The sequence below is a fragment of the Protopterus annectens genome, chromosome 12.part0 (assembly GCF_019279795.1).
Source record: "Protopterus annectens isolate FY-2018-M chromosome 12.part0, PAN1.0, whole genome shotgun sequence".
NCBI lineage: Eukaryota > Metazoa > Chordata > Ceratodontiformes > Protopteridae > Protopterus > Protopterus annectens.
In genome coordinates, this window is record NC_056746.1 from 167163712 (window position 1) to 167191311 (window position 27600).

Genomic DNA, 27600 nt, shown 5'->3' on the forward strand with positions numbered 1-27600 from the left:
CGAATGGCGTTCCTTCGTTGAAGGTTGTGCGTCAGGGCTGGTAACTCGGTACGTAAAAATCAACTACCAATCATTAGCGGACCAGAGTTCCGCTGTGGTGACCCCTAACCGGGAAAAGCCAAAAGACACAAACAATAGCAGTTTTAGGTAGAATGTAAATACTTGCTAGTGTGATCTCTACCCTTGCCAGTAGCCCCTTAGTACTACAAATCTGCCATTATTATCTGTTTTTCATCCTCTTCTGTCACCATTGGAGCGCCTCTCGCAGTTAATACAAATGCTCCTCTTTTCCTTTGTCCCAGATATTCCACTGAGTCACCCTCCTGCAAACCTTTCTTTATCAAATTCACTTGTTCATTATTTCCAAGTATGCCTCTTACATTCTACATTTTTTAATATAGTTCACTACTCTTTCTTTTTAGTATTTATCTGTGAGACCATTGACATTTAAAGATATTAAAGAAAGCATCATTGTGTCAAAAAGTTGTTCCCACTTTTTATGTGCAACAGATTTTTTAAGTGTCTAGTTCCAGCTTTTATGTTACATGCATCCACTGTTTTGCTGGTTGATCTTTTATGCAGTTATTTCTTGTCTTATCCATTTAAGCCTATGTCATGTCTTATAAATTTTTCTATTTTATTAAGAGCCATGAAACAAAATAAACCAAAAAAAAAAGCACTTCCAAAGCTGCTGCTATTCCCTCTTCAAAGAATGCCACAAGTTCTAGGAGATTATCTCCCTTTAGAGTGATTTGCCAATAAACATAATTTTACTTATCCAGCATGATTTGTAGTACATAAACTGACAGCCTAACATTTCTCCCGATTTGCTGAAGTTTTCATATTTTTAGTATTAAAAAATCGAATTTTCCGTGCACTCGTGACTTGGTGTAAACAGTGACCTATAATCTTTTATGGCATCAGCATATGGAAAACATTGCATGCTTGAGTAGTGGTTGCAGCATTGCACATGCACAATAATGCATCCTTTAAAGTATGTTGAGAGACCTCATACAAAACTCTAAGGTAACATCACCTTGGGATAGCCTAAATTTGTTTGGGCTGTTGTAATAAAACGTTTGCAAACTAGTAATAGAAGAGAAAATGCTTTGTGGCACTTAACTCTTTGGATGCTACAAAGCTGATAAACCTGTACTCTTCCATATCCAACAGAAGTAGGTCTCCTGTGTCATTTTGAATGAGCTCTAGTATGACTTTTCATGATTTTTACATGTAATGATTGGGCTGAAGAGTCTAACATGAAGCCACTATTTGTGAATTGGTATCAGTGCAGCCTTGTCACCATAGATCAGGGATGTGCCCACATGTTAACATTTTGTTTAACATGACTGATAGGGGTTTAAAGTTACCTTTACTGTGTATAGAAAGCAACCCATCATGATCTGTGGTCCCACAGAACTTGATTTTTAATAATGTCTCAGATTAAGGTCTTAGAAGGAGTCTACACTTAAAGTTCATTTATTTTTCACTGTCCACTTAGGCATCACTGAAACCATGATGTGTACTGCACATTTCAGAGTCCAGTTAATACAGTTCTCAGAGGTATTTTTCAATTTTCTTGGTATGTGTAACAGCAGTTCATTTGCTGTATGCTAGAAAATGTTGGGTCTTGAGATAATGCAGCTATTGCAACAGGAGAGAATAGAATTTGTTGATAATGCTTGGTCAGTACAGGCAGCCATATCAGGTCTGTGCAGCAAAATGCTACCTAGCTTTGGTGTCAAAGGAACTACTGACTCAGAGGGCAGACACATTGTGACAAGAAAAGGATTGGCTTAACATTTATCATATTATGTCATTTAATACCATTATTTATACTTTGGTATGGCTACCAGTCACTGTACAGTCCTGCCCTTGAGAAATGTGTTCATATTTAAGTATAGCCACATGTATACTATAGCCTGTGCTTTTACCTATTTAATTTGTTTTGCAATGTGCTAAATTTTATTTATTTGCTTTCATTTGGTATATTTTCTTCTAAAATGGCTGGCTAGCTAAATGTTTTTGCTTAAATGTACACTTTCTGGGGTTGAAGGACTACATTTCGGAAGATGGCATATAGTTACAAAGATGTTCTTCGTGTTTCACTGTTGCAGTCATCACACTTGGGTTATCTGCCTGCAGGTAACCCTCAGTCGACCTGAATACCAGAGACGTAGTATTTCTGTGTCGGTTGCTGTCGTTCCAGGACTGACGTCAGGTCATCAGAGGTATAAAAACAGGCAGCCGACGCCATTACATCAGTCTTTCTTGCCGAGGAACCAGTAGCAGAAGCAGTTTGCACGAGTGCCAGTCGGCCGCTACCTGAGTTTTTTGTTATGAATTGAGTCATCCTGAATTCTTCTAAAGCGAAGTACCCCGTTGGGATTATTTTTTCTTACTCTAACCGATGTCAGAAAAAGTTAATTGTCTTGCCTGTGGAAAGCAAATACCACACCGAAATTTTCATTCTTAATGCGTCACCTGTTTAGACCCAAGACCACAATGTACCTCACTGTCGATTTTGTGTTGTTCGATGCCCGAACCATCTGTTGTCTGGCCCTTTTTGTCACTAAATACTTTCGTTCTTGATCTCCATATTCAGAAATGGCTTTAGTCAGCCATCTGACTACCGATATTCCAAAAAAACTTAAAGATAAAGACAGAGACAGACCGCACAGGTCCAAAGCTGCCGACGATGCTTCCGTTAAGCTAGTCACCAGTCTACCGGTACTCAGGTGCTTTCGCAGCACCTGATGCCTGCTTCATTGGATTCGCAGGCTTCTACCAAGTCCCGTTCAGAGTCTTGTATGCCGTGAGACTCTATTTCGACTGTGGAACCTGCAGATGTCTCTACCTTGGATGGGTCCAGAGCCGCTGTGCAGGCACCAGCTTCTGAGGAAGTTTTTCGCACTACCGATGTCCGTCTCAAACCGATGACTTCTTTTGCATCTTCAGTTCTAAAACTACCGCTTTTCTAAGGCCAAGAGTATGAGCTACGCCTAGAAAACCGAAGACCAAAACGCATGCACCTTCTCACTTGCCACAACACCAAATGCTTAAAATGGCAGAAGACCTTATTATGCTGATTAGGGGAAGTCAGCCTTCCCCTGCTAAGAGAAAAAGTGACCAGTCCCCAGCAGCATCAACAGACCAAGAGTCTGACGAGTCTATGGTATCTGATTATGAAGACATGCCCTTATCTGCTTGTGAGGATTCAGATCCAGATGAATCCATTCCCTCTGCCTCTCCTCAAGAGGACTTTTCTTTTGGTGAAACCCTACATACTTTAAGAGAGCATTTCCATTGGGAATGCCAAGACTATCCTCAATCCAGAAAGATACTCAGAGAATTTCTAGATTTGCCACAACGTAGGCCTTTAGCTATACCCCCAGTCTTGGATGTTGTGGATGATGTCTTCATGGAATCCAGTCTTACTCCTGATACTTTACCCCCTGCTCCTAGGAAACCTGACAGGTACTACAGAGTACTTGACTTTCACAAATTCCTTTTTAAAAATCGTACTGCGGACCCAGAGGTGATCTCCCAGGGGCTAAAGGTATCAAAGCAACTACAGCCAAGAATCCCACCCCTTTGGACAGGGATTCCAGAGCTTTGGACAGATGGGATAAGAAAGTATATACCTCTGTAACTCTCGCCATTAGGGCTTTGAATTGTCAGTTCTACATACTGAAGTATCAGCAACATACTATGGAAATTGTTAAGGAAAAAATAGCTACTTTTTCAGACTGTGCAGAAAATAAAGAATTGCAAGAACTTATGCATTCTGCAAGCCAAATCAGCAAGCGTGCATTGCAGTGTGGCTTTCACACCCTAGACGCATCTTACAGGGCAGCAGTCACTGGTTCTGTACTGAGAAGGCATGCTTGGCTTAAGGAGCAGACCTTGCCAGACCATGTCAAATCAGAGTTACTTGGCGCTCCTTTGAACAAGGACAATCTGTTTAGCACCAAATTCTTAAAAAGATGGAAGAAAAAGCTAAATCTATGCAGACAGTCAAAGAATTCTTGTAAGTACAGCCTCCTAGATTCAGTAGGCATTGCCCCTCGAAACATTGATCCTTTCCAGCCCCCTCAAAGGCCATCTCAACCTAGACCCAGGGGAAACAGACCCCCCCCCCCCAGACTACAGTCTCAGGGTATGCAGAGATCTATTTTATTTTATTTATTTATTTAACATTTGTTGACCGGGAATGTCCGACTAGGTTCCACAGAGCCTGTTTTCAGCGGAGGCCCGGGGAGAAATGCTCCAGATGCATGTCTTTGGAATGTGGGAGGAAACCGGAGTACCCGGAGGAAACCCACGCGAACACAGGGAGAACATGCAAACTCCACACAGAAGGCACCCCAGCCAAGAATCGAACCGGAGAACCTCTTGCTGTGAGGTGACAACGTTAACTGCTGCACTACATCTAAGCAATGGAGTGCCTCCACCTCTAAAGCAGGGAGTGCTAAGCACCCCTGTTACGGAAAGAATTCCCAATGACTTCTCCACTACCCACCTCTGCCCAACTGCTCGTGCCCCTAGGAGGAAAACTTGCCCTTCATATAAAAAACTGGACTACCATCACCCAAGACCGATGGGTCCTCAACTTTTTATCCCAGGGGTACAAATTTTACTTCCACTCACTGCCAACCCCAAAAGGGTTCCCAGACCTCCCTCCAAACCAGTGGGTAGAGGCACAAAACCAAGTTCAGTCTCTGCTCTCTATAAGGGCAATTCAACCGGTTCCTGTGGAACAGATAGGTCAAGGATTCTGTTCCAGACTTTTCCTGGCACACAGAAAAGAGGGCTAGATCTCTCAATTCTCAGCATCTTCCTGGTGGTACCAAAATTCAGAATGCTCACCCTGCAGCAGCTTCTACCTATGCTAGCCAAAGATACCTGGTTAGTCACCCTAGACTTAAAAGAAGCCTACCTGCACATCCCTATAAGAGAGTCATGCAGGAAATACCTACACTTCAGGGAAGGATCTAAGCATTATCAATTCTCTGTACTTCCCTTTGACTTATCCACTGCTCCCAGAGTATTCACAAAGTGTCTGGCTCCAGCCATTGCTTACTGCAGACAGAGAAATATTCAAATTTACCCGTACCTGGACGACTGCCTGATTCAGGCAGTCAGGAAATGCTATTGCAGCACCTGACATTTGTAAAAAACCTTTTAACCTCCCTGGGGTACACCAACAATGAAAAGAAATCAAAACTATTCCCCAGTCAAAAGATTGTATTCCTGGGAGCAAGCTTGGACAGACCATCCCAGATGGCATTCCTCACTCCAGAAAAACAAACCTGACACACTACTTTACTCAAATGGCCACCAAAACTCAGCTATCTGCAAGGAAAATCCTGCAGGCCCTAGGGTTCATGGCCTCATGCATCCTACTAATTCCATATGCAGACTGCATATGAGGAAACTTCAATAGTACTTAAAAAATCTTTGGTGACAACATTCTCAGGACCTGGAATCATACCATGTCTAAGGACAGAGTTTCTTTGGTGGGCAGCAGAATGCAACCACAACAAGGGACTGCCCTTTATTCAACCCCACGCCACCCAGACCCTAACCACAGATTCATCAGACTATGCCTGGGAGGCACACATGGATGGCAAGTGCATTCAGGGCCACTGGAGCCCAAGTCAAATTCATCTACACATCAACCTAAAAGAGATGCTAGCGGTGCAGCATGCTCTGACAGCTATCAGATCCCTACTATTTCCAGGATACCTGCTAATAAAAACAGACAATACCACAGTTATGTGGTACATCAACAAGTAGGAGGGAACCCACTCTTACCCTCTCTGCAGACCAGCCATGGCCCTGTGGAACACGACCCTGGACATGCAGGTAAATTTGCAAGCTCAATTTCTGCCAGGCAAACAAAACTCACTGGCAGACGATTAAACAGAAATCTCCTAGACCCACACAAGTGGCAATTAGACCCCAGCACCATCAAGCTACTGATTCAAAAATGGGGGACCCCAGAGGTGGATCTCTTTGCCTCCCCCTGGAATCACCAGCTCAGCAAATTCTGCACCAGGATACCTCACAGCAGGGCCTGGAAAGTGGATGCTGTATCCTTCCAATGGGTAAACCTCTGAAGTCTATGCCTCTGCCCCTTCTCCCAAGAGTATTGCTCAGAATAAGACAGGATAGACCAAGGACAATTCTTATTACCCTGGACTGGCCACACCAGCACTGGTACCCACTCCTGCACAGCCTGTCACCGGTGCCACCCTGGCACCTACACCAGAACCCAACCCTGCTCTCTTAGCAGGGGGGACAGATCTTGCATCCGCAATTGCAAACCCTAAATCTTGCAGCCTGGCTTATTCCTTGAAATCTCCCCCCAGTAACCAGCCTAAGCAAGCAGATGCTGGACATCATTCTTGAGGCCAGAAGACCCAGTACAAGGAAATCTTATGCTGATAAGTGGAAGAGGTACTGCTCATGGATTCTATCTAAAGGAGAGGACACATCTCTGCCCTCCCTGCCTCTAATCCTGGATTACTTAGCAGATATACTCCAGAGAGGCCTGTCCTCCTCCTCCGTTAAGATCCATGCCTTTGCCATTTCGGCTCATTACAACACTGAGCAGCCCCTCTTCTCTCACCCTCTTATCAAACAGTTACTGAGAGGAGCAAACAACTTAAGGCCACCAAGGAGAGCACCCATCCCTGCTTGGGACATTAACTTTGTACTGGAAAAACTCACTGTACCCCCCCCCCCCCTTTGAGCCTGCAGCATCAGCAGAGTTAAAGTTCCTCTCTTGGAAAACAGCCTTACTTCTGGCCATCACCTCAGGTAGAAGAGTGTCTGAGCTACAAGCACTTATGGCTGTAGAACCCTTCATCATTTTCCACGCTGACAGGGTTTCCCTCAGGGCTAACCCTTCCTTTATGCCTAAAGTGGTGTCCAGTGTGGCTCTTAATCTATCCATTTGCCAACCTTCTTCCTTAATCCTCAAAATAAAGGGGAAAGGATCCTGCACTCCCTGGACGTGCATAGACAGCTCAGATTCTACCTGGGTAGGACTAAGCCCTTCAGGAAATCTAATCAGTTACTAGTCAGCTTTGCACCAGGGGCAGAGGGCAAGGCCATTTCCAAGCAAACACTTTCCAAATGGATAGCACACTGCATCCATTTCTGCTACAATCACCATGGGAAACCAACCCCTCAGGGGGTCAGAACACATTCCACCAGGGCAACTTCTACCTCTACAGCATTCCTCAGGGGAGTCCATATCAGGGACATCCTGGAAGCTGCTACATGGAGTTCTGTGCACACCTTCACCAAGCATTATCACCTGCCTATCTTTTCCAAATCCAGGGCAGGTTTTGCTACAGCAGTCCTGCAAGGCATACTAGCCAGCCCCAACTCTTCTTGACTGCCTCTACCCTTCATCAGCTTTGGGAATCTACCCAAGTGTGATGACTGCAACAGTGAAACACATACAGTTGTGTACACTTACCGTAAATGTAGATGTTCAAGTGTATTCACTGTTGCAGTCCTGGTTGCCCCCCCCCCCTTCCAGCCCCCTAGCCTCTCTCTCTCCTTTTTGTGTATTGGTATTAGTATTTACTTTTTACTGGTGGTGTTTTTCACCACCATAACGTAGCTCCCTGTTTGGGGGTTCCTGACAATTGGGGCAAGAAAAACTGATGTGTAATGGCTTTGGCTGCCTGTTTTTATACCCCTGACGACCTGATGTCAGTCCTTGAGCGACAACAGTCGACGCAGAAATACCGAGTCTCTGGGATTCGGGCCAACTGAGGGCTACCTGCAGACGGATAACCCAAGTGTGATGACTGCAACAGTGAATACACTCGAATATCTATATTTATGGTAAGTGTACACAACTGTACTTTCTAGTTACTGCCCTGTTTATATTAATATTGACATAAGGCATAAAATGTGTTCTTTATAATAAATGGTATCCTAATGCAATATGAGGTAGCAAAACCATTATACATTTGCAAGTGATTGTGCATACAGCAGAGGCAGTGTACCAGGGTGTACTTCCCAAGTTTGTGTAGTTGCTAAAATACAAATGAATAAACATGATCCAGCTACGCAGTAGTCTCCTTTCTTCAGCATATGATGTTTGCCATCCTTTTAAAGGCAGTGGCTGCATCTTTTGATTGGTGGTTTGATCACAAAGTATTAATCTTAAATGCATTTGAATTTGTATATGAATTTTTTAAAATGACTCTGTACAGCCTCCTACAGTCTACTTCTTGTCACATGTTTGCCCAGAGGAAATTACTCACTGTTTAATGTCAGGAAATCTGTAATTTTGAATATATCCAAGTAAGATGACAACAAAATGGCTCAAGATTCTGGTAACAAAACTGCATTCCTTTTTATTCATTAAATAACTATTTATACATGCATGCCAGAAGTCTGATCTGATTTGCAAGTGCTTCCATGGTTCTGGTGACTTGATACTCTGCTTGCATGTGAAGAAATGCAATTGCTTTGATGTCATAACTGAGGCATTAGGTAGTTGGACTTATTTTAGGGTAATTCATTGCAAAATGTTACTGCTTTTGTCCTGGTCCCAGTTCACACTGCCACATGTGTAAAGTTCAGTTTCACAGTTGCATTCATTTCACTTACATTTTTAAAACAAATAACATCCTGGGCTAGCAACCACTTTACCCTGAGCAAGTGAATTTCTTTTACAATAGTAAACTAACATTTTAATGCAACATGACACAGCATGTTCTTTACTGCTGCCTTTCAAATCATCATTGCTTTATTTCTTTGCATGATAAGATGTTAGTCATGCTGTGGACATGTATCTGTCCTTATTCAAAGGATACTTCACTTGACTGAGAATCCATGCTTGCTGTGTACTGAAACCTAAACCCAGAAGTGTCTGCATTCCGTCTGAGATTTGCACCCTAATGTTTTAGCATGAAGCTGCTTTGTGTTATTTTTACTGTTGATATCATTCATGTCCACTACTGAGTCCCAGAATTTAACTAGTGACTGCATAGCTCTTTATTTATACTGAGTATTATCCTATACTTTTCTTGCTTGCCATGAACGTGATATGTACAAGTACAGGGCATAATGCTGTAAATAACACTTTTACTGTAAATTGAACTTATCTGATACTGCTGTTTTCCCAAAATGATTTTTGGATTTTATTTATTTTAGTGTAGGTGAGTGGGGAGGATGCTAACTTTTGCATAGCATGATGTTCTTTTGGGGTTAAATAAACAGATTATCAAGTCACCTATTGAACTGCATGACACTGTTTACTGTGAGCCTCATAATTTTTGACATCTAATGTAACTGTCCTTTCAGCAGGATGCAGGCATCAATGACCAGCGCAAGCCTTGGCTCTGCTGATGAAAGTGCAGTGGCTCAGGCTGATGACAGCCTTAAAACTGTCCACCTGGAGCTCACAGAGACATGCTTGGATATGATGGCACGATATGTATTCTCAAATTTCTCAGCTCTGCCTAAGAGGTATGAATTCACTGTAAATTTACCCAGTTTCTGAGTCCTACAAAATTAATTAACTGTGTAGATTTCTCTGTTAATACTGCAAGGTGTGTTCTGTCGGGAATATTAAGACATCCCTCGTGACTGATAATGGCTTTTACAGTTCTTGCTGTAGTGTTATGTATAGCTTGGTCCACTGTATGTTATTGCTTCCATGTATGTATAAGGTGATGTGCTCTGTATGTCAGATGCTGTGCAGAAAGCATGGTTTATTCTGTTTATTTTTCTTTATTTTCTTTTAATTTTATCAGGTAGAGCAATGATCAGAAGTGACCAATTTCTAGGTTAGATTGAGCTGTATTATGTAAGAACAACACAAATAACACGTGAAAACGTGCATAGATTAAAAAAATCAAGTTTGTGTTATATTTTACTACCATGTTCAGAAATGCTGACTCATTTCTTTAACCAATATCTTACATACATTAAAAAGTAGTTTTGGTTTTTAGACCTCTGCATCCGTGTTATATATGCATGATGTGAATTTTCAGACTTCATTTTTTTTCTGAGTTTTTATGTTTTGGACCTCTCTGGCCATTGTTCTCCTGCCCCCAACACATCCTTTAGATCCATTCTTCTCTACATTTCACCCGAACTGTTAGCACCTCCACAATCACCCCCATTGTGTAAGTGCCTTCCTTCCAGAATGGGGAATACCTTTTGTTAGGCATGTAACCCAAAGCACTAGTGTTGCCCACAAAGGAGTAACTGCTATTCAAGTTGGCAAAGGTCACCAGAAATTAGTAATACAAAGTAAAAAAAAAAAAAAAAATGGAAGTTGAAAAATATGCCAGATACTAACTTGAACAACTCTTTTAGACAAAGTTTTAGTGCTTTTGATAGTTATAAGGAAATCATCAAAACTAATTTAAGCAACTAATCCATCATTCTTAAGTAATAAAACAACATCCAGTCAATATAATATGATTTCAAATACATTAAATAGAAAATCGACTTAACTAATAAAATCACCTGTAGTTAAGAAGTTAAAAATCACAACTTAGAGGTTTTGTCCACATAAACTCTAAGTGCACTTAAAAAGTTCAAAGATTTATTTAACCCAGGAAGTTTTAGTGCAGCCACTCATAGTTGCTGAAGGAATTTGTGTTCTTATTTAGACTTCCATTCCCCCACACTTCAACTGATATCAATTCCAATCAAAATACTGAATTTAAAGGGATTAAAATCTACACATATAACAGAGTACATGGCTAAACTGTTCATTGTTTCCTCTGTCTTGATGCAATAATTGTGTTGGTAAATAAGGTTCATTGACATCAGTTCTGTCTTGCCCATCTAAAATGTATTGCAAGTTTGACATACACTGTAAACAACTCTAGAAGTTGAACATGTAAATTTCCCACATTTCCTAAAGGAAGCATATTTAGGAAACCTTGATTCCTTATCTTGCAAATTGGTAAAAGGGCATTGTTAACAATGTCTACATTTATTAGCTCTAAAACAACCTGGTGAAGTCTGGCCAAAAATGCCAGTATCCACATTTCTTTCCATGATATGTTTAATACTGAGATTCCTTTTTTAAACAATAGTAGGTTTACTACTTATAATATTAGTGGGGAGTCCAAAATTAGTAAGAACTCCCAGTGTTTCCCAATAATGTCATTTGTAGTACCATAATCTGTAGAGAAACCAATTGTTAATGGAACTAAATTCTTAATATTTTCCAATTTCCTCCAGTCCACTCAACCTACCCTTTAAAATGGGTTTGTATCAATCAACTTTCCTACTGTAAATTTCTGCATGTACATTCTCCAAAATATCCCTTGAATATCATCTATCAAAAAACAGTTTGTGGTTCAGAAAAAAAAGATGCTTGCCCATAGAAATAAGTTTGGACAATCTAATGCATTGACTTTTAGTCGACCCCTCATTTTTGGTGAAATGGTGACAGCTAGTATAATACAAAAGAGTTACTATGTTGGTTTCCTAAAAGTTCTGGAGGGCCATGTTTCCAAAAACTCTTCAGAATTGCTAACATACAAATTCTATTCTCATAATCAATAGTAAACTTAAACATTAAAGCATAAAACTTCTGAAAAAAGAAAAAGAAAATCACCTGTCCAAGTAATGAAGTACTATGGTACCATTATCTTGATATTTTTATCAGAGTAATTCATGATGAAAACAATTTTTTGTTCCCACAACCAAAAAAATGCAGTTGGCATAAATGAAGGCACATGTGGTCCCCTATAGCAGTACCCACAGTCTGTTGATAATGTTCACCATCAAAAAACATGAAATCATAGCAAGAACAATTTCACAAAAAGTCAATTTATGCTGAGTAGTGTCCAAAATTTCAACATCAGTCAAAAATGAATTAAACCAATCCAATCCCATGTTATGGGGAGTAACTGAAAATACATTTTTGATAGCTAAGTAATAGTCATCTAACTGTACTTTGTACCATTTATTCAAGAAAACATAAATCTTTTAAAATTTGTGGAACTCTGTCCAAGACAGATTTTAATTTGGAACATGCATGTTTAGCGAGAGGCACAGTTTTAGACCCACCCCCCAGTACAGCTAGTCTTAAAGTTGTATTGTTAACATGAGTGTGAATTTTAGGAATCCCAAAAAGTTGTGGTAAGCACAGGATGATCCACCTTCAAAAATCAGTGTAACTGCACAGTAATAGCTCAATTTACAAGTAAATTGGACAAAAGCAAATCCACTTCCCATTCATATTGGACCTGGCTGCTTTGAGGAAGCCAAAACTGCATGTCTGCAATTGTAGGGAGTGTCATTCAAACAAGAGCGAAAAATGCTCATGAGGTATAGATATTTAGAGTGGGAAGGAAACATCTCCAGGAGTGCCTAGTAATTAAACCACCCTGCATATTATTTGTTTGACTGGGGTGGCCATGGAGTTGACTGTATCAGTGAGGGTCCCTGTTCTTTCCTTCCTGAATGACTGGGATTGCCCAAGGATGGAACTAATGTCCATCAAATTTATATGTCCAAAGTATAAAAGTAAAAAGATGGGGGATTCACATTTTTTCCTCCCTTCCCCCTCCAAACAGAATGCGTTCTGTGGCTATGAATACACTTCAGACAGGCACTAAATTAATGTAGAGCCAGAGCCCCCATGGTTGGCATTTGTCATGGGCTAGGCATTCTTAGCCAAACATAGCTTCCTTCGGAGGAGGGTGGAAAATTTGGAAGGTTAAATACAGATGCAGTAAAAAAAAAAAAAAAAAAAAAAAAAAAAAAAAAGAATAAAATAAATGCAAGCTACTCTGCCCAGTTATCTAAAATAAAACCAAGACTCTTTCCACAAAGGGCAAACGTCCAGTCTGGTGGACCCCAGCCATTAACAAACTTTACAATAAGAGGAGAAAGCTATTACATGATAGAACAAAATCCATAAAAGGGAAGTCACCCCTGATCATTATTAGTAAAAAAATACGAGCACTCATAAAATCAACTAAGGCCAATTTTGAGAGAAAAATTGCCATGGATTCAAAGGACAATCATAAGGCCTTTTTCAGCTATGTTAGGAACCTGGGTGGAAACTCCCAGATATGCTCAGAATTAGTCCAAAATGATACAAAAATCACTGAACCCACAGACATTGCCAACATACTGGCAGACAGGTTCAGTGCAAACTTCACCCCTCTCCCCCCCTAAAGGAGAGATAACTATCCCAGCCAAGTGTAGCCTCCCGGACATCTCAAATGCGCAGGTGAAAGCTGCTCTCTCTAAAGCTAAAAACACAGCATCAATGGGACCGGATGGTGTCCCCGGCTGTGTGCTACACGAGCTAAATGAGGAATTAACCCCGCACATAAGGCAGCTGTTTAATCTCAGCCTTACCACAGGATACGTGCCCAAGGAGTGGCGTACGGCAACTGTGGTCCCACTCCACAAAGGCGGCGCCACTACGGACCCTGGTAATTACTGCCCCATAAGCTTAACCAGTCTAGTCTGCAAAGCTATGGAGAGGATCATAATGGAGCTCATAAACAAAGATATAGGGGACTTGCAGACATTGGACCCGACCCAGTTTGGCTTTGTCAAGGGAAGATCATGCCTTTTGAACTTGGTCGACTTCTTCGAAACAGTCACCAAGGCCATTGATGAGGGAAAGGCAGTCCATACAGCCTACCTTGACCTTGCAAAGGCTTTCGACACAATACCCCACTCGGGTATTGTAGAAAAACTTACCAGCTTAAATGTAAACCCATATGTCACAAGATGGGTTGCAAACTGGCTTAAGGACAGAACCCACAAGGTTAGAGTTGCTGGCGCTGTGTCAGACTCCAAGCCAGTCACAAGTGGTGTCCCACAGGGCTCGGTCCTTGGGCCCCTATTGTTTGGCATCTACTTCTCAGAAGTACAGGCCAGCATGGGAGGACTTTGGCTGACAAAGTTTGCAGGCGACTGCAAACTGGGCGCCATAGTGGAAAGTGCATCGGACACGGATATCCTTCAGAAGGGACTCACGGAAACAGATAGCTGGTGCCAGAGCCATGGCCTGAAGTTAAACGCCAAAAATGTATAGTCATACCCTTCGGGAAAAACAAGGTAACCCCAAGCTACCATATAGGTGGCAATCCACTAAGCACAGAAGAGGTTATCAGGGACCTGGGGACCCAGGTTGACAGTGGCCTTTCTTTTGACACTCACATTGCTAAAGTGGTTAGAAAGACCTTCTACATTGCCCACCTGATCATGAAGGGATTCACATCCAGATCTAGTGAGGTCATTGTTCCCCTGTACTCTTCACTTATCAGACCAATGATCGAGTACAATGCCCCATTCGGGATGTATCTCACCCGACATCTGCAGCAATTGGAGAGACCCCAAAAGTTCCTCACCAAAAGGATAAAGGGACTCCAAAATCTGTCATATGCTGCCAGATTGAAGAAACTCCAGCTCTATTCAGTCGCATACCGTCTGCTCAGAGGTGACATGTGCCTGACATACAAGGCCATGTCCAACCCGGAATTAATGGACATGCTCCACCTCAAAAATCCAAATCCACCAAAACCACTAGAGCAAGCGACTTAAACCTTAGCACGGATATAAATAGGACGTGCTGGAGGGATAGATTTATCACTCAGAGACTCCCTATGCTGTGGAATAAAATCCCGGTCCATGTGAGGCAGAGCACCTCGCTGACTCTGTTCAAGAGAAATCTAGACCTGTGGATGGGAGATCGTAGGTTTACCCGGGGAATCATCTCTGTGTCACTGCTGGACAGAGGCACAACAAACTAATGGGCACAGTATTTTTTCATATAAGGGGTGGCGTAAGCCACAAAAATTTGGGCTAGGCTTATAAATGCCTTAGGGCAGATAGCCTAGTATAAACCTATGAACCTATGAAAATAATTTAAACTGCTGGCTTTGAGGGTATCTGAGATATGTTGGACTTGGCTTATTTTAAAAAAAAAAAAAAAAAAAAAAAAAAAAAAAAGGGGCTACCCAAGCTTACGGATGTGGTGTGGGTAGGAGACTGAGCAGAATCATTGTCTCGTAGGCCAGATCATCCTCTAAGAAGTGCTGCCTCATACCATGATATTTACATATGGCCATTGTTCAGGCTGAGCAGAGGTCTTGCTTTAGACATATGGGTGAGCTGGTCAGAAAGTTCCAAAGCTTTCCAAAACAAGGGTGCCTGTAACTGCCCACTGAAATGAGACTCCATATGTGAATTAAAACATCTACATGATCCCTGTGAAATACACACTCCCCTATAAGTTGGTGAGGTCTTAATAATGGTAATTTGTATTTACGGGTATGGAGTTTTCCCTTTTTAGCATGGATTTTGTCTGAGCCCAGTTCTGGAGTAATGGAACCAGGGATGGAAGTGTATCCAGTGCATAGGAAAAATAAATTAGAGGGAGGGTGCATGCCCTTAAGAGATGCAGGTTGTAGTAGAGTACATAGCATAGCTAAAAGAAATGTTGCTTGCTGGAAAAAAGGAGGAATATTTGTGGGGAATTGTAATGGTTGTGACATGGGTGGAGGGCCGGTACAGGCCTAAGGGTTCTGAGGACCCCATGTGGGAGGGGTCTACTTCATAAAATTGAAATAACATCGAAAATTCAAAGCACTGAAAACCCAAAACATTGAAAACTCAGAACATTGAAAGTGTGCTTCATAACATTGAAAACTACAGTGCATGTGTAAATAACATCCTCTCCGCCTACACCACCACCTAACTAACAAACGCACTTTCTACTACGTTTATGCAGGGAGGCAAGCACCCTGCATCCCCTACACCCCCGTAAATTAAACGTACCAACTCCCAAGATCGCATTACAGTGGAAAAAAGTTAATTTCCTAACCTCTTAGGAAATTAACTTTTTTTCTGCTATAGTGCCATCTTGGAGTTGGTATATTTAATTTACGGGGGGGGGGGGGCAACAGGGGGCTTTCCCCCTCTGCAGAAACATAGTAGAAAGTGTGTTTTTTAGATGGTGATGTAAGTGGCGAGGATTTTATTTACATATGCATTGTTGTTTTGAATGTTATTAATGTTATGAAGGACACTTTCAATGTTATGCGTTTTCAATGTTTTGGGTTTTCAGTGTTTTGAGATTTAGATGTTTTGGTCTCAATGTTATGAAATTCAACGTTTTGAAATTTCAATGTTATGAAGTAGACCCTGTGGGATAACCCAGATGGAATGTATACTAAGACGGAGTGTCTTTGTTTTAGTAACTATTTACCAAACCTGGTGGTCTGATTTGGATATTTTTGGGCCCTAACTAGTTGTCAAGTTGGAAGCCTGGTTAACTTTAGTTTACTCGTAATACATTTTATTTATTTATTTAAGTTTGATGACCGGGGAAGTCCACTGGGCCAAGAATAGCCCGTTTTCAGTGGAGGCCCGGGGAGAAAAGCTCCACAATTATTGCAAGTTACATTTCACATGTTACAGAAGGACATAGTAAATACAGCTAATTAAACATTTACAGATGAGCTCCATGATATTTGCAGTTGGCTTGTCACAATGTTACAAAAATGAAGACATAATTCAATACAGAAATTTCAACATTTACATAGTGAATATTTTTGTTATAAACTCAATTGTAGGTTTAACATTTCAAAATATATAGCTACTAGCCATTAGTGGGTTAGGAAAATATTATGCATGGAGAGGGTAATAGTCTATTTGAGACTGGAGAGTACAGTACAATAGATATTTGAGAGAAAATTAGTTTTTAGTAGGGGAGGGATTGTTTTGGGAGGGATGAAGTAATAGTAGAGGTAGTTGGATGAGTCAGTGAAAGGTGGAATATGGGGGGGGGGGGGTTTAAGTTGGAGCATGGCAAGGGCGTTCCCATTTGGAAGAAAGATGAGAGAGTAGCTGAGTTTGAAATTTATATGGTTAGGTAGGTTGCCTAGGTGTGTGAGGAGAGAGTTCCACTGTTTAGCTAAGGAGTGGGACAGCAGTAGATGGCCAGGAAGTCATGCAGGTTTGTTTGTGGACCTGAAGGAGATTTTGGTTTTTGGATTTGAGTGAGTGGTTGGGAATGTAAGGTTTTAAGGAAGTAGCAAGAGCTGGGCAGTTGGCAGGTTTAAAGCTGAGCTTGTGGGCAATGATGAGTTGCAGGTACTGAGGTAGTTGGGTAGTTCAAGCCAGTTGAGGGTGAGGAGGAGAGTGTCAGTGGTGGGATGAGTTTTTTTTTAATTGGTTGCAAATTCTGAAGTCTTGTGGTAGCAGGATTCAAGTTTGGACCGAAGGCCAAGATGGAGATTGGTGAAAAGAGGGGCACCATACATAAGGGAAGGGAGTAGGAAGGTGGATGCAAGAGTTTGATGGGTAGAGGGGCTTAGCAAGTGTTTGTGCCTATAGCGGAGACCTAACCTTTGGAATTTCTTGATTGTGGAGTAGATGTGGGTGTCAAATTTTAGTTCTTCATCAGTAATGATGCCAAGAAGCTTGGTGTTAGGAGCAATTTCAAGGAGGGTGGTGTTTTGGCTCTGTATGGTAAATGTGGATTTGTCAATGGAGTTTTTTGGTAGGGGGAAAAAACGTTAGTTTGGTTTTATTCACATTTAGTGCCAGATGGTTAGACTGCATCCAGGTTTCTGTTTTAGAGAAGGCTAGTTGGGTTCTGCTAGGAGCTTGGAGGGGCAGAAGGCTGAGCAGATGATTGTTGAGTCATCTGCATATTGGATGATAGATGAGTCTGGGATGGATTGGTGAAAGTTGTTAATGAATAGGTTGATGAGAAGATGTCCAAGAACAGAACCTTGTGGGACACCTGTGGGTGTGGGAAGGAAGGGGGAGGTTGAAGTTTTCCATTGGATAGCTTGTTGGTGGTTGGACAAGTAGCTGGAAAACCAAGCGATGGTGTTGGGAGAGAGGTATAGGGTGGAGAGTTGGGATATAAGTAGGGTGTGCGAGATGGTGTCAAAGGCCTTTGACAGATCTAGGAATAGTGTGGATACGAACTTGCCTGAGTCGCGTTCGAGGTTTATAGTTTCAAGAAAGGAAAGAAGGGCAGTCATGGTGCTGTGACCAGGGCAGAAGCTGCATTGGGTAGAGGAGAGGAAATTGTTTAGCGTTGGGTGTGCCATGAGTTGTACTTTTATTGTTTTCTCTAATATTTTAGAAAGAGGGGAAAGGATGGCAATAGGCCTGAAGTTGGTGGTATCAGTATTTTTGCAACCTTTGTGGAGGGGGATGATGTAAGCATGGCACCAGATAGAAGGGATGTATGATTCTTGTATGGCTCTGTAAGATTAGAGATGGGATAGGCAATACTGTCTGCAGATTGTTTGAGTAAGGTTGGGTGGAAGGTTGTTGGGTGCATTGCGACAGGGTTTAAGTTTGAAGAGAAGTCTTTTTATAGTGTTTGTGGGGATGGGCTTGAGGCAGAAGGATGTGGAGGAAGGTGGAAGATTGGGTGGTGGTTGGGGCAGGAGGGGATGGTGGATGAGGGGGATGGGAAGGAGGCTGATAGTTTAGCTATGCAGTCTATGAAGAATGAGTTTAACTGGCTGGCTGTTTCAAGGTTGGGGTCTGGGCAGGGATTTTCTTTGTTGCTAGGATGCAGCATGGATGAGATTAGTCCTAGAATTTTTTGGGATTTGTTGAGTGCAAGGACTGGACTTTGGAGTAGTGGGCTTTGCGGTCTTTAGCTTTTTTTTTTTTTTTTTTTTGTGAAGTTTCGTATTTGCTTATACTCTAAGAGGGTGTTAGGGTTTTTATGTTTTTGATATTTCCATTTTTTTGTCCCTTTGGTGTAAGTCTAGTTTAGCATCTTTTGATAACCATGGGCAGGGATTGGTTTTGATGCATTTGATTTGGGGGGAGGGGGGCTTGCTGATTGAGAAGGGTTAGGAATGAGTTGTTAAAGTAGGAAATGGCATCATCTAGAGGAAGATTTTTTAGAGGGGACCAGTCACTATGCTTTAAGCATTCGGAGAAAGTTAGAGGGTTGAAAGGGGAGAGGTTGCGGGTTTGGATGTAGTGGTGGTGTTTATGCAAGTGGAAATGGGAGACGGTTGACGAAGGCTGGTAGGTGATCACTGAGAGGATCAGGTATTGTTCTGGTTTTGCTGATAAGGTTTGTATGAGTTGTTAGGATCTAGTCAACGATGGTACCAGAGGTACCATCTTTATTTGGTCTGGTTGGAGATTGTATTAGTTGGGAGAAGTTGTACAGGTTGATTGTGTGGGATGGGGCTTCAGAGTTAATAGTATTGCAGTTGATGTTGGTATCACCGCGTATATAGGTTTCATTTTTTATATTGGAGGAGAACCAGAACAGGATATTTTCAAGAGTTTTGATATCACCAAGGGGAATATAGAAGGCAGTGACCGATACAGACTTGTGGTTGTTTATTTTTAGTTAACCTATTATAATTTCAGAACTGGCAAAGGTTGGTATTTTATTGGAGTAGGGAGCTATGGTATGGGAGGTGAGGTAGATTATTGCTACTCCGCCTCGTTTTTTTGTGGTCTCTGCATTGCAAATTATTTTGAAACCTGGTGGTAGGATTTCGCTGCCTTTTATATAGGTTTTCAGCCAGGTTTCAAAAATGGCGGTAATGGGATGGTTGTGGGAGAGCCAGGCATGGAGGTTAAGGATTTTGTTTTTTAGGCTTAGTGCATTAAGTGTTGTAAGGTGAATGGACTTTGAGTTTTTGGGTCGAGTGGAGGGTTTGATGAGATTGATTATCGAGATGGGTCTGGGGATGGGGTGGATGTCGCCGGCTAGTGAGAGAGAGTTGTGGTGGAGTAGAAGAGTGAGGCACTGTGTTGGGCAAGGGTAGCTTGGGATGTGTGAGAGTAGTGATTTTCTGGTACCACATTTAAGAGGGGAGTATGGGGAGGTTGGGTTGGAAGCAGTTTTGGTTTGAAGAAATAGATTGGGTTAGAGGTAAAGAGTTCATGTGAGATTGATGAGTAGGATGGGAAGTGAGGTTGATGGTAAGATGTAGTGGAATGTGTGTGAGAGTTATGACAAGGGCTGGGAAAAAGTGTGAGATAGGTAATAGAAGAGAGAGAGATTAGTAGGGTAAATGGGGTTATAGGGAGAGATGTTATGTAGAGCATTGTAGGAGGTGTGGATGTTTGAGGTGATGTAGATCTACAGGTGGGTAGGTTTGGCTTGGGTGTGATGATTGGAGAGGTGTTGGGTGGGGAGGAGTCAGGGGATGTGTAAAAGTACAGGTAGTGGGGGCAGGTGGGATTTGAGGGTAGGGGAGCAGAGTGAGCCCAAAGGGCGAACGGAGCGGGTTGGAAGGAGCAGCAGTTCCCAAACATCAGTGACACAGTTAGCAATTACAGGAATAAGGCAGCCTATCATTTTGGTTTGAATGTTACCTTTCTGATAAAACGATAGTAGGGTTATTAAAGATAATGAAAAAGTGTAAACACACCTGGGTCATAGAAAACTGTAAAATAAAAATATGTACCAAAAGTGATTAAACGTACCTGGATCTCGGTTTTTAGTGTGAAGAAAAATGCAAAAATAAGAATCCACTTAGAAATTGGGTCCCATAGGTTCAAAACTATCCATAGGTGTCTGTTGTCTATAATGAGTACAGATGTCCGTAAAACATATGGTGATCCAGTTTTCTGAGTTTCAGGATACAGTTTATGGAAGTTGCAGTGTTGAGTCCTATGTTTTGTCTGGCTTGTAGACAATCTCACATTCCAGTTTCCTTTCCTCCATTTTGTTATTTCTAGTACCCTTGAGTGGACCCGAGTTTTCTCTGTCAGCTATGTGAAAGGAGAAGCCTGTTGTGTTTCAGGTATTTCTTGGCATGTTTCACCATTGGGTTGGTGGGGACTCCTTGTTCAATGTCTGTATTATGTTGGGCTATTCATGGTTTGAGCTTGATTGTTTTACCGATTTAGAAGGCTGGGCATTATCAGCACTGTGGTCTGTATATGACATGGTTGGTGTTGCAGTTGCTGTAGAATCTACTTGCGAAGACCTTTTGGTGTTAGAGCAGTAGAATTTCATTTTCCTGCTTATATACTGGCAACAGTCTCAACGAGGTGAGCCACAGGGAAGTGTGTCTGTGGTAAAGTTGAACTGTCCAGAATGTGTGTGTTCCGCAAAGTCACGAATGCTTTTGTTTGCATGGATCCGTTATGCCAGGTTTCAGAGTAAGGATTTTGTTATGGTTACTGCTTTTACCGATGATGCACCAAATTTTTGTTTAATATCCATTTTAGTACATGTCCACTGAGTCGGTAAGTGCAATACTGGTGATCCAGTCTCAGTTGTTTGAGGATTCTAAGGATATCTTGGGTAATTTTCAAACCTTGCACCACTGGACCACAGAAAACAGCTCATTAAAAGCTACTTAATCCTCTAAGCCAACTGCCAGTCCTGGTTTTCATTGTTGTCTGTCCTTTTTGGGATCATAGGGTGTAGAATTTTGACCTATATATGTGACTGCTGTAGCCTTTGGTAAGGAAGTCCTTCTCCAGGTTGATGATTATCTTAGTAAAGATGGTCAGTTCATTGGAGACCCTGAAGATCCTCAGTCCTTGGGACTTGATATTATGTTTAGTTTTTAAAGGATACATACTATTACTATGCAAGAGAAGGTTGACCCTGGTGTATTGTTGGTGAGGTAAGATTGTCCCTGGGACTTAATCATGTGGCGGTCGACAAAATTGACAGAGTCTTGGCTGTAAGTGTTGGTGAATTTTTAAGAAATTGCTGTATTGGTGGACATGTTTATAAAAAAGATTCAGCTGTTCCAAATTGCCATTCCACTTAATAAAAATGTCATCAATAAAACATGGGTAGCAAGCCACTGAGGTGTAGACAGAATAGTTGTAGATGGCGACTACTTCCCATTGTCCCATGGCTGTGTTGACCAGGCTGGGGGCCAAGGCTGCACCCATCACAATTCCTGCTTGTCTAAAGTAGTGGTTCCCAAAGTGAAAATAGTTATTTTTCAGAACAATTTTGCTCTATTTCCTTCCCACACCAACATTACACTCATGAGCTTGGGTAATCTTTGTGTTTTTTAAAATAAGCTAGGTCCAACATATCCTGGATCCTCTCAGCACTAGCAATTTAATTAAACTAGTTTAGATTACTGAATAGGTTGACTTGAATTTATTTTATTTGAGTCTGTTTTATTTTGCTGTATCTGTATTTAACCATCTGAATGTTCTGCTTTCCTCCTCAGTAACCCATGTCCGGCTAGGAATGCCTGGCCCACAACAAAGGCCAACCATGGGGCTTCTAGCCCCACATTCCTTTAGTTGCATGTTCACAGTGTATTTGTAGCCATAGAAATGCACTCCATGTGGAGCAGGAAGGGAGACAAAATGTGAGCCCCCCCCCCCCTTTTTACTTTTATACTTTGGAGACACATTTGATGGATATTAGTTCTATTCTTGGGCAATTCCAGTCACTTAGGAAGGCGAGAATAGGGAGCCTCTCCAATACAGCTGCAGTCCTGTGGCCACTCCCCGATCATGAAGCAAATGATATGCAAGGTGGTTAATTACTAGGCACCCCTAAAGTCGTTTCATCCCCACTCTTGGTCTCTCTACTTTACCTTGTGTGCATTTCTAGCCCTTGTTTGAATTAGGCCCCATATAATTGTGGGGATGTAGTTTTGGCTTCCTCATAGTGGCCAAGTCCAGTATGTCTGGGGCCCCCACAACACAGGCCAGAAATTGATTAAACCAGAGCATGGTTTTTATCTGTGTTCATACTAAATCCACCAACATTTCCACACACTTTCCCAGCAGGTTGGGTCTAGCAACAAATAGAGCCCACAGTGGGGGCCAACCATGTGGCTGCTGACCCTACAGCAGCAGATCATCGCTCTTCCTGAGCATATTTTTCCCACAGAATGCACTCTGTCTGCAGTGGGACAGAAGGAGAACCAAACCCTGTACTTTATTTTTATTTTATATTTGTGAAGTGGGTCCAGCTTTGATAAACCCAAACACCCATGAAGGAGACAGTAGGATCTTTGTCTATAAAATGTCTGTGCAAACACTTTCATGCAAAAATCCTAAACAGTCCTGACATTTTTGTTTATTTGGTGCCGTGCAGATTTTTCTTTTTCTTTTTTTTCTTTTGTAAATTTCCATGCTGTTCTCATTTTCCAATCTTTAAGACCCGCTGAGTGATTATTATAGTTATGTTGTATTTTATATGTCCTACTAATTGTCCTTTAACAGCAATTTCTGTTCTTAGCACAACTTAAAACTGTACCAGAGACCATCTTACTTACAACTCCCCTACCCTTTCTTTTTGCCTATACTCCTTTGTTTACCAGATAGGTTAGACAGTCTCTAACCCGGAGTCCAGACTTGGTTCCTTCTCTAATTTCCTCGAGTAAATTCCTGCCCCTCTTGCCTATTTTCTGTGCCCCCCTACTTGCAGGTTCTTGCCTTGTCTAGTACAGTCAATGCTTAATGGAGACTATTAGTAAAGTCTCCATTCTCCATTCATGCACTGAAGTAGTTCTTAGAAAACTTTTGCTACTTTATGAATATGATCTCTTCAAATCTTTGGATTTCCAATACTCTTCCAGAAATGGACCCCATTCTTGATCCATCGGTTTTTATTTTCTGTATGGACTTGCATCCAGATCCTTGTATTTATCCCTTGACCCCCTCCCCCTTTTCACCATAATTCTTTTCTACTTTGATTTTTAACCTTATGCTTAAGTATATGAACCTTAACTATGTAGCTGTAAAGGCTGTAAAGAACTTCAGATGAAGTAAATCATGTGCACCTTGTTTTTTTTTGTTTTTTGTTTTTTTTTGGGGGGGGGTCGGTTTATACCACTTAATTCTAGACCTCTTTTCCTCCAAAATAAATTCATTCAGCTCTAATTATCATTCACAATTTCTCCTCTGGTTGATAAAATATGCCATAACCTGTAAGACTTGGTGACTAAAACATTTTCACTCCTTATTTTTAACTATCCATTTATATCATTGCTGGGGCCTTCCTGTGTCCTGGCAGAGTGCTCTTCAAACTATCTGGAGATATATAGAGCTGAGTATATTTTTCTGGCACTTCAGAGTTGTGTATTAGTAATTGTTTGGCTAATTTTTATATCATTGCCGGCTGACTACAGAGTTGTGCACTGTTATTTTTGCTTCACTGTATAGTTTTTCAGATCTCTGCTGAAGGTGTTGGTTTTCCCATACCCAACCTCCCTATTCCTGTCTTGTTCAAATTTGGAGGCTTTTGCTGTTGCCTGCCCCCATTGTAGATTTGATCCTGGGACACTCCCCCCAGTCCTATCTCTTTACCTCATTCTACCTAATAGACTCCTTCTGCACTTGTTTTTAGTCATTTTTAATTTAATTGCATTTTTTAAACTGTTTGGTCTAACATTGCTACATACTCAAGTGTGCTAGCTTGCACTGCATTTGAATTGTTTTTCTGCTGTTTTAGCTACTTTTCTGTACATATATTTAAAAAAATTACCTTTCCTGTAACTAGTGTAGTCCAGATTCAGATTTGTTGTATCCAGAACTGTATGTAAGCTTCTCAGCCCCCCCTCCCAAGCTTTCTGTGTTGGAGGGAAGCCTAGCTTATCAGTGGGAGTGGTAAGAACTAGGTAACCTATCTACCACATAAGGAGTGGTTCTGGCCCAGAAATTGTAGTTCTTGGCCGTTTGGGCAGTTTTTCCATCTCTCTCAACTTTCTGATTTAAAAGCCTGCATTTGTACTTGTTTCCCCCTTTCCTGTAACTAGTTTAGTCCAGATACAGATTCTTAGTTTTAGCACTTGAATTTGCTTATTCGTGATCAGCACTTGTTCAGAACTTGTAAACACTAAATAACCTACTAATTACTACAGCACTCAAACTTCCTCATTACCTAGAGGAAAACAGTTTTGGTGCTTACTTTCCTCACTTGCTTAGAGAAAAACAGCTCTTGTACTCACTTTCCTCACTTATCTAGAGGAAAATAGTTTTTTATTCAGGCATGTCCAAAGGTCAGCTCCCAGTGTTCTCTCCTGTCTATCTGATGAATCTGGGCATCTTGGGGCAATGTAGAAATTGCCTCATGTACACAGACAACCCTCTCCTCCTACCACCCAACACTACAACCTGTGAGAGATGCACTTATCTAGCCAAATTGGAGATAAAGCTCTCTCCAATCAAGGCTGAACTTGACAGTCAAGAGGAGAAGGTAAACACTTGCACCACACAGCACTCATCACATAGTCTCACTAAGTCTACACCACCAAAATCCACACACAGAAACACAAAAACATTTGCGGAGGCTCTCAATAATCTCCTCAAGCAACAGAGACCTCCAAAGCAGAAATGCAAGCAACCCCCCCCCCCCAACACAACCCAAATGACACACAGCCCGCAGACTCAGTGTGCCACTTAACCACAGCCAGTAAGGCAAAACAACGTACCCAACACACTAGTCATAGGTGACTTTATAGTCAGGCACACTGATGTCCCACTCACCAGGCTAAACAAGGAGAAGGTTACTGTCAGCTGCCTGTCGGGTGCCAGGATCCGCCACATAACCCACTCACTCAGGTCACTCCACAACAAGTACAAATATGACACTGTCATTGTCCATGTTGGTATGAACGGCCTGAGACGTACCACCCTGGACTACATGAAAAGAGACATGGAAGAGCTCTCCGATCTTGTAGCCCAGGCAGGTATGACCCTAGCCCTGAGTAGCATTCTGCCATCACCCAGAATGATGCCGCAGTACAAGGACAAAATCATTGACTTCAACAATTGGCTAAGCTTCTGGTGCCATTCTAAAGAGATCCAGTATCTGCCTGCTTGGGATGACATGGTCAACAGACCACGATGCTTTGCCAGAGATGGCCTGCACCTGTCACCCCTGGGATTCCAAATACTGGCTAAGGTTCTTGCCGCCCCTATAGTGCCTTTTTAGGCAAGGTTCAAATGATAAATTCACCACCGTAACAGGAACAGGCAAGCAAAAACTGAGGGTGATGCTACTCTATGCTAGAAGTCTAAATCTCAAAATGCACTCACTCGAGGCACTCCTTAAAATGGAGAACATCAATATCTGTGCATTGACTGAGACCTGGTTCAAGGCTCCAGAGAGCACCCCTGCACTACCAGGCTATAACTCATACCACACTTTTCGGCCATGTAACCTGGACCGGAACACCAAAGGCGGAGGTGTGTCCATATTCATTAAGGATATCCACACCTCCAGGCTAGTTGCTCAGCATAATGTAGCCGAGGTTATCCAAGTGCAACTAACTCTGGTGGGCAAAACTGCAATCCAAATTGTAGCTTGCTACAGATCACCCACCATGGCCCAGGATTCCCACTCCACTTTTCTTGATGTACTGGAAAATATTAGGGTTCAACCAAACACCCTAATAATGGGCGATTTTAACTACCCCACCATTAACTGGGAAAACTACTCGTGTACCAACTCCTTCTCTCAACGCTTTCTGGAATTCATAAACTCCAATGCCCTGGATCAACTTATCCACACCCCCACCAGGGGCAGCAATATCCTAGATCTAGTCATTACCAACATGAGTGACAGGTGTTCCACACCTGAAGTCAATGCTTCATTGGTCCGATCCGACCATAAGCAAATTACCCTAGATATCCACATCCTGCCCCCACCCTCCATTAAGGAAACCATGGTAAAAAATTTCTCTAAAGCCAACTTCATGCTTCTTAAGACAGAAGTGGTGAACTTCATGACACCCATGCAGATGGACAATACAGTTACGACTACTGAATCCTACACAATTGCACTTTATAAGCACTTACATGAGTGCATGGATCGTGCCATCCCAAACAGAACCAAGACACTATCCTCCAAAAAAAAGGAAGCCAATCTGGTGGTCCCCTGCCATAAACAAACTGTACAACAGAAGGAAGAAACTATTGCAAAAGAGAGTAAAATCCCATGAGTGGAGGAGCTCCCTGGTCAGTCTCAGTAAGAAGCTGCGATCCCTGATAAAATCCTCCAAAACTAGTTATGAAAATAAAATCGCCACTGATTCTAAAGACAACCACAAAGCATTCTATAGCTATGTCAAGAATCTCAGTGGCAACACTTAGATCTGCTCTGATTTACAGCACAATGGCACTAAATATGTAGACCAAACTGATATTGCCAACATCCTGGCAGATAGGTTCAGTGCTATCTTTACCCCCCTCTCACCCCCTAAAGAGCCCATCTCTATACTGGAAGAATGCAAAGTTCCTGTAATCAAAAATGCCCAGGTAAAAACCACACTCTCCAAAGCCAAGAACACAGCATCCACCAGACAACATCCCAGGCTGCGTTCTATACGAACTACAGTATGAACTGGCACCCCACCTAAGTACCATGTTCAATCATAGCCTCATCTCAGGCTTTGTGCCTGCTGAATGGCACACAGCGACGATTATCCCACTCCACAAGGGGGGAGCCACCACGGACCCTGGGAACTACCGCCCCATTAGTCTGACGAGCCTGGTCTGCAAGGCCATGGAACGTATCATCATGGAACTTATAAACAAAGACATTGGTAATCTCCAAACTCTGGACCCCACCCAATTTGGGTTTGTAAAAGGCAGATCATGTCTCCTAAACCTGATAGACTTCTTTGAAGCAGT

General features: G+C 42.0%; 1 protein-coding gene across 5 annotated transcripts in view; it reads left to right on the top strand.

Annotated features, from left to right (window-relative positions):
* TSC2 (TSC complex subunit 2) overlaps window positions 1-27600 on the top strand; it is a 3048576-nt gene that overhangs the window by 1885161 nt on the left and 1135815 nt on the right. For 3 of the 5 annotated variants that reach the window (XM_044089186.1, XM_044089190.1, XM_044089188.1), the window contains one exon: window positions 9337-9501. In XM_044089186.1, coding sequence (XP_043945121.1) covers window positions 9337-9501 — 165 coding nt within the window. The remainder of the gene's footprint in view (window positions 1-9336; window positions 9502-27600) is intronic. The other 2 variants (XM_044089187.1, XM_044089191.1) reach the window with 1 other exon arrangement.